At 47.4% G+C, this 8,173-nt stretch overlaps 1 protein-coding gene across 4 annotated transcripts in view; it reads left to right on the forward strand.

The window, feature by feature from the left end:
* Positions 1 to 8,173, forward strand: part of LOC122543389 (rho guanine nucleotide exchange factor 25-like) — a 351,958-nt gene that overhangs the window by 288,548 nt on the left and 55,237 nt on the right. For all 4 annotated transcript variants that reach the window (XM_043682070.1, XM_043682072.1, XM_043682071.1 and 1 more), the window contains one exon: positions 7,203 to 7,272. In XM_043682070.1, coding sequence (XP_043538005.1) covers positions 7,203 to 7,272 — 70 coding nt within the window. The remainder of the gene's footprint in view (positions 1 to 7,202; positions 7,273 to 8,173) is intronic.

Genomic DNA, 8,173 nt, shown 5'->3' on the forward strand with positions numbered 1-8,173 from the left:
GTTCAAGAAGGCAGCTCACCCCCACCTTCTCAAGGGGCAACTTGGCAAACAACGAATGGCAGTGATACCCACATCTAATGAAAGAATACAAAAGAAGAAACTAGATAGCATGCTCCAAGACTCTGCAATGCATTACTGGAGGCTTTTGTAATGCTTAGTAGAGAGATGCTGTTCCCCCTCAGGAGCTAGGGAATGTCTGGGTCAATGTTTGAGGAGATAGTTGAAGCAGGTAGCCATTGTGATTGATGCCAATTGTACCAGTCTCGCCTCAAACTTCTGGATGTAGTGCTGGAAAAGGTTGAATGATCTTACATGAGTGGTCAAGGTCATTGAATGCATCTTCAAATGCCACATCCTTACCGGTCTCACACTGCCTCATTCTCAACATCCCCTTCAATCACTTCGCAGCATTCTCCACTGAACATAACTCACAGCTTCACCCCTCTCTCTCTCTCTCTCTCTCTCTCAATTCCTATTGCTGCAAGCCTCACACTCACAGCTTGCACACTCAACTTTGGCAGGTGCACTCTCTGACACCCCTCTGCTAGGTGAACCACACCTGCAGCAGCAGCACCTCATTGGTGGGAATAGGCATAGCTGTAGGTTGGCACTCTCATGAAAGAGAGGGCATTGACAGTCGCTGGCTTGGCCAGCATTGAGACCAGATCCAGTTGCACCATTGAGGCTGGCAGCACTGTTACCACCAAGGCTAGAGGATGCCCTAGCATTCCAGTCCCGCTCCTCCACAGATCACAACATCAAATAAAAACACTTCTTCCAGTTAGCAGAATGACCAGTGAAGTACCTTACCTACATCAGATTTTAAACAACGAGGTCAATCGATCAGGCTTCTTAATAAACACTCATTTCTATAAATGGCCCCAACACACACAATCGATCAGGCTTCTTAATAAACACTCATTTCTATAAATGGCCCCAACACACACACTTTATTTCTCTCTCACACACACACACACTCACTCTCTCTCTCTCCCTTTCTCTCACACACACATGCACACACACACTCACACAGACACAGTCTTGAAAAAAATAGAGGGAAAAAGAACAGACTTCTCTACAGTGATTAGCTGTCTGGAAAAAAAACACTTTGGCCAAAGGATTATTCTTGAAGGCAAAATGATTAGGTGTAGGATGTTCTGGAGTCTGTTACTCTGCTGTTGTGACATGTGAGGTCAGTAATTGCACATGCTGTCTCTGAAATCACACAGACACGGGAAATACGATCTTACTGCATTTAATCAGAGAGTCATTCAGCATTGAATCAGCTCCTTCGGCCCATCACATCCCATGCTGACCAACAAATACCAAACTATACTAATCCCATTTACCTGCACTTGATCCATAGTCTACTATGCCCTAGCATTTCAAATACTCCTCTCGATGGTTCTTAAATGGTGAGAGTACCTGCCTCCACCACCCTCTCAGGCAGCACATTCCATATTTCTACCACCCTCTGGTGGAAAGCATTTTCCTCAGATCTCCTCGAAACCACTTGCTCCTCACCTTAAACCTCTGCCCTCTAGTCTTAGGCACATCTACCATGAGAAAAAAGATTCTCCAGATCTACTATGTCTATCCCTTTCATAAATTCTGTGTACCTAAATGTTGAGATGTTTCTTCAAACACTCTTTTGAAAAAATCAAATTAATTCCACCCTTATCAAGAGGGTTTTCCTTTCAGAAATGGGACATGGGTCAGTTGGACAGTTTGTCCTTAGAAACAAACAAACTGCAGATGATGGAATCCAAGGTAGACAAGCAGGAGGCTGGAAGAACACAGCAAGCCTGGCAGTATCAGGTGGTGGAGAAGTCAATGTTTGGGAGTCCTGAAGAAGGGCTACACCTGGACAGTTTGTCCTTAGCAGGCTTTCCTCCAAATACACCAGATAAACCTCTCCAAACCAGTTACTGTTCATAAAACAGCCCCAGTAGGAGTCTACAGCAAAGCATTTTGGTATCACCAGCCATGTGATTTACAGAAAGCCTAGTTAAAAAAAAGAAACTATAACGTCCACAGTGGACTTGCTATAACCTCTTAAAAAAAAACTCTCCAGGTATTTCCGTCAGTCCTGCAATAAATGACTTTTACACAATCCTTCGAAGGGTTTGACATTTATAGCAGTGTGATCCATCTGCCCACATCTCACCTTCTCCTCATCCCACAACCACTTCTGGTTTATATACACTGTACAGAGGAACCTCGATTATCTGAACGAGGTGGGCGGGCAGTATTTCATTCGGATAATTCATCATTCAGTTAGTTGATTTCCTTTGGGGCTTGGAGTTTTCTGGTAAGTCTGCTCCACGTTCAGGAGACTAGGCAGTAGCACATTGCGTGCGAGGCCCAGCCCCTGCCTGTCCCCACAACCCTGTCCCCAACCCCATCCGCCCTCACCCCTCCCCCAACTCAGTCCATCCCCCAACTCAGTCCACTCCCCACACCCCCACCCCCCCGGGCAGCCAGACTGGACACTAACCATAAGACTGCTGCTGCCTTTGTGGGATAAGTCTCCAAATAGCACGCGCACGCACAACTTTTTACTGCAACGTTTTGACAGGTTCCACCTTTGCCCTGTACAGGACAATGTTGGAGAGATTATCTGGGGAAGGGAGGTTTAGGGTATACCCCTGTAGAACTCCAGGGAAAGTGTGGGGACAGAGAGAGAGAGAGAAGTCAGTCATTTGGAGACTGTGCCTGGACTGACCAGGACTGTTCTCGGCAGCAGTGAGCCGAGTTTGTTTTTAATCATTGTACCTGTAAACAAAAGACACGATCAGGGTTGAAACAGCTCTTTGACGTAATGTTTCGATCGGGACCTTGAGATCCCCTTTGGATAATCCAAAATTGGGATAATTGATATTCGGATAATTGAGGTTCCTCTGTACATGGTGTTTGCTTTCAGACATCCAACCCCACCTCCTGCCTCCCCTCACCACACCACCACCCCTCCTCTGTCTTTAAGTTGGCAGATGCCCTAGAACCACCACCTTGGCCAGGTAGTAGTGTGAGTGTCATAGAATTGCAGAATCCCTACAGTGCAGAAATGGAAATTCAGCCCATTGAGTCCACACCAACCCTCTGAAGAGCATCCCCCCTTTGCCTGTCCCTGTAACCCCGCATTTCCCAGACAGAGTGAAGAACTAATGATGGAAACTTGCTGTCACTCTCTCATAGTCATTGGCACCAGCTCAAACCAGCATTGTGCGTATGTAAAGACTGGCAGAGAGGTGTGACCCACCAGTGGTGAGATGCCAGAGCAGGAGTGGCATTTGGGCAGACAGCTAGACAGATACATGAATGGATAGGAGTCAGAGGGATACAGACCCTGAGAAAATAGGCAACGGGTTTAGGTAGAGGATCTGGATTGGCGCAGGCTTGGAGGGTGGAAGGGCCTGTTCCTGTGCTGGAATTTTCTTTGTTCTTTGAAGGGGCCAAGGATTGAGTGGGTGCTTGCTCTCGGGACAGCTGAGGATCCAGGTTGGGCAGCCGTGCTACATTCCCTGGGGTGCCACTATGTAGGAACCCAAGGCTGGGCAAAGACACTTGCAAGGGCACCGAGGGCATGCCAAAGGTGTGTTTGGATGACCTCTGCCTGAAATATTGGAGGTTAGATTGGATGGAGTTGGGATGAAAGGGTCTGTTTGATCTCGGACCGATGGCCAGGAGGGTACTGTGATCCCCAGAGGAGAGGGAGCCTGGGAAGTCCGGGAAGCACTGGAACAACGTACAGAGGTTTCTGCTCGTAGGAACTGAGGCTGAGTGAGACACTCATGGGTATCACATTGGCAATGTGGCTGTGCCTCCTGCCCTTGTCTTCAGTCTCCCTCTCCTCATTCTGCTCTTCCTCCTCATCATCATCTTTCTCCTCCTCCCAACTCTTCTCCACCTTTCCTCCCCTTTCTCCCTCCCTCCTTCCGTTGGCAGATTGAGATTAAGCTCTCTGATCAGCCAGTCATCGGGCTCTCTCTGAGCAGATGTGGCAGCTGAAAGTCTGTTGGCGCAGACTGAACACTGCCGTGGCTGCTGCCCAGATAGCGGGCATTGCCCCAGCATGTTATGCTGAGCATCAGGGCATATGCTGAGCATCAGGGCATACCGACCAAGCAGTCAGTGAGTGGCAGCCTTGACTGGTGCAGAACCTCTCAACCCTCGGACACATGCCATCTTCAAAACCACATGTGGCCAGTAGGTGTCTGTGGTGCCATGGGCCAGCCTGCCATGTCTGCCCCTGGCCATAGCGTCCTCTGTCCTGCTGTTCAGAGCTTCTATCCACTTGCCTGATCCAGTGAGCTCAGAGATGCTAGCTATGTCACCTGCGCCAACCTGGAATGATTCTGACAACCAAACAATGACAGGACTGTTGGCATCACGATCCTTCCTGAGTGCACATCGGCTTTGAGAACCAAAATGGTGAGGTCTAAAATGGCAGCGCCAGTGTCAAATCTGAATGATGTCATTAGATGCCAACTTTGCATATATACTACCTCCTAATGAATGCCCTCCCCAAGATGGCGCTCAGAGTGGGACACACCACAAGTGAGTCCAGGTGACACAGATGCCTTTTTGGGGGTGGGTGGGAAGGTGGTGGGTTAGCCATTCCCTTTGTCTGTCCTTCCCATGGACGTGTACCTGAATTCTTTCATGGCTCAGTTTACAGTCTTTCCTTGCAGTCTCCGATTCCAATGTCACTGAGTCAGATCCATTCTAACCCCAGAGGAAAGGCTCTACCCCAAATCAGTTGCTTCTCCTCTCGATTGCTCCCTGCCCTTTTCCATAGCCAGCCTTAACTTTATCACCAAAGACTGAAACAAAACATCGCCAGAAATGTTCAACAGGTCTAACAGCATCTATAAGGGAAGCAGAGTTTACGTTTCAGGTAGATGACACTTCATCAGAACCCATTGATATTATGACCACTGTTTCCTAACTGCTGCATCACTGACACTTGATCCAGCTCACTCTCCCAAACCAGATCTGGCAATGCCTCCTTCTAAATTAGACAGAAAATAGACTGATCTACAAAATTCTCCTGAACACACTACAAACATCCCTCCCACCCCACTCCTTGCACTATTAGCATACATTAGGATAATTTAAGTCATTATAATTACCGGACTTATAACTACAACCTCCTCCTGTCCTATCTTCCTCCCCCCTGCCACCACAGTGTCAGTATTCTGGTTCATTGAATCATAGAATTTCACGGTACAGAAGGAGGCCACTTGATCCATCGTGTCTGTACATGTTTGAACTGGTTTTCATTCACATCCCACCTCTGCCTGCCCCTCCCTTACTCCTGATGACCAGCACTGTCCAGATATTCCTATCCAAATCTGAGGCGTCTGACTTCAGCTCAGCACCAACTGTGTGGGGTCAACAGAAGAGGGAGAAGAGAGAAGCTGTTATTTTGAGTACAGTTAAGTAAGGATACAAACTGGTGCTATTGGGAACTGGGTTTGGGGAAAGTTGGGGGGGGGGGGGCGTGGGAGCGGCATCATGGAAGGAGAGAGAGTGTTTGAAGGGGTGAGGAGAGGGACAGGTTGGACAGTACAGGGAGTCTGAGTGAACTGAGAATGGGTGGCGGGTGAACAGGTTGCTATGGAGAAAACACTGAAGGGAAATGACAGTATGGCTGACGTTGAAAACCGCCATGTTGCTTCTTTTATTGTGATGATTGGCCTTTGGAATGCTTTACTTCGCCAAACAGGCTATCGCACAGTTAAAAAGATGTCATGCGGAGCACAAAATTATTTAAAAAGCAATCAAAACTCCCAGTTTTCAAAGCAAAACTGTGAAATGTTTGAAGGCAGTTGCTATCAGGCATCTCCCTACCTTTCCCCAGAAATGACACACCAATTTATCTAGATGCAATCTGGGGGGTCGGGGGGAGACAACATTTGGAGCAATATGTTCCAGTGTAAATTTTTCCAATTTTAATTCTGATTGAAATGGGCAAAGTATTAATTCTCCATCTGCTATTCGGCAAACGTCTTTTTTTAAGCCAAGGAAAATTATTGAAACTTCTTATCTTGCCGCTAATTGATAAAATAATTTGCCACTGGGAGAAAGTGCTTTTAAAATATAAAGGGAAGGGATTCCTATGTGGTAAATTAGAGAACAGGTTTCAATTTTAAAAATCCCCTTCCATTTTCGGCCAAAGAATTGGAAAATGTACCATGTAATGTGTCAAACATCAGAACATTCTGGGGAGGTGCATTCTTCCAGACTTCTTCAAAATTAAACCTTCTGGATGACAGGCAATATTCCCCCATATGAGACCCTAGTCTCCGTGTTGGGTAGTGTGCTCAAAAACGGCTCCTGCCCATCCTTTCCCCTCCAAAGGTAGAATATTGAATTGGGTCATCTCTTAAGCTCCAAGTCGATATTCCGTTGCACTTCCAGTGAGATTACTTGTGTTCCTGTCATAGACTTGTCTTTGGGTTGTGTTTTGGACTGTCCACTTTTTTTAGGGCTGATGGCTGTCAAGTCATCTTTAAGTGAGACTCTGAATGGAAGCTCAAAAAGGACTTAATAACCGCAACATTATAAACGAATTACGTAGTATTTACAGGCCATTCGGTCCAATTTCTCCATGCTGACACACAGACATTCACCCACTCTATTCCTTCTCATTAAATCCTCTGGAGGCCATGGAAGGGTAAAAAGGGGGGATATGACCGGGGGAGACAAATAGAGAGCCACAAAATTGTCCCTGTTAAAACAGGAATTCCATTCTAATATTTGACAAGGTGTTTGGCTTGAGTTCTTGACTGGGTTTATTCGTGACTGCCTTACCTTGATGGACCGTGGTTTGTGAACTCCCTGACAACATCTTCTCTTTGCCTACACTATCAAACCATTCGTTATCTTAATTTGATGGCATTGATTTTGTGAAGGAACTGGCTTAACATGAGGCAAAGCACCGTTTGGGGAATGACTTTAGCACTGCCGGTGTTAATTCTGCTTGTCTACACTGAGGTAAAGCAGTGCTACACCTCTGAGGTAATGTGCAGAGCAAATATTACCTTAGTTTATTATCTTAAAGCACAACCCACGTGCGTGTTAAATCCCATCTCACTCACTCGAATTTATCACTCCGACATGTTGTACCAGAGGGAATCCTGCAAGTGATGATGTGCAGGACAGCTTATTATTTTAAATTATCTGTCTTCCATTCGCAGCTATTTCTTAGCAGAGCTGAAGAAATGCCTGGAGGAGCCAGAGAGACTAGCCGAGCTCTTCATAAAACATGTGAGTCGTCAGTGTGTCTGCTCGCATACTTGAAATACCTAAAGCAACCCACTCCCCATCTCCTCATTCCTCTCCTGTTCCTCCACCACCCACCCCCTCCTTTCACTTTCAGCCGCTGCGCAAATGGATTCAGGATTTCAATTGAGGCCTCAGTGGGGGTGAGTGGGCCCTCAGCTTCCCTTTGACGCCTCACAGTCAGAGGGGTTGTCACTTTCATCTGCTGAGAACACGGGTCAGAGATGCTCTTGTTCAGTGTGAGGTGTTACATGCTGCCTCAGGCCTGGTGCAGCTTATACTCATGAACCATCGCACTCAGCAGACGTCCTGCTTGCTAATATGATAGCCCTCTCTGAATAGGTTTCAGAAAATGGCAGACTGATTTTGAGAGACTAAAAGTGTCGGGAGGTACAGGGAGAGAGAGGGAGAGATCAGCCGACATTGTGTTGGATGGCAGAGTGGGCTTCGATGGGCCGAGTGGCCCACTGTTGCTTCCATTTACTGTGTTTCCCCCGCCTGCCACTCTCCCACTCACCTCCTTCACACTCAGCATCTCCCTCCCGGTCATCAATCCTCATCTTCACCTCCCTTCTCAACCCTCCCACTCGGACAGGGAGTGAGAGGGATGGGAGTGAAAGAAAGAAGAAAACAGTGAGAGAGGGAGTGAATGAGAGAAGGAGAGAGACAGAGTGAGCTTTGAAGGAGTGAGCAGGAGTGAATGGGAGAAGGAGGCAGAGGGAGTGAGTAGGAGGACGAGGGAGGGGAGGAAGTAGGTCTGGGAATAAATGGGAGCGGGATGGAGTAGGGGAGGGAGAGTGAGCAGGTGAGGGAGCAAGAAGGAGGGAGAGGGAGTAAATATGAGAGGAATGAGTCGGGAGAAGGAGGGAGTGAGTGGGAGAGGGAG

Source organism: Chiloscyllium plagiosum, chromosome 43 (assembly GCF_004010195.1).
Source record: "Chiloscyllium plagiosum isolate BGI_BamShark_2017 chromosome 43, ASM401019v2, whole genome shotgun sequence".
In the NCBI taxonomy this organism is placed as follows: Eukaryota; Metazoa; Chordata; class Chondrichthyes; order Orectolobiformes; family Hemiscylliidae; genus Chiloscyllium; species Chiloscyllium plagiosum.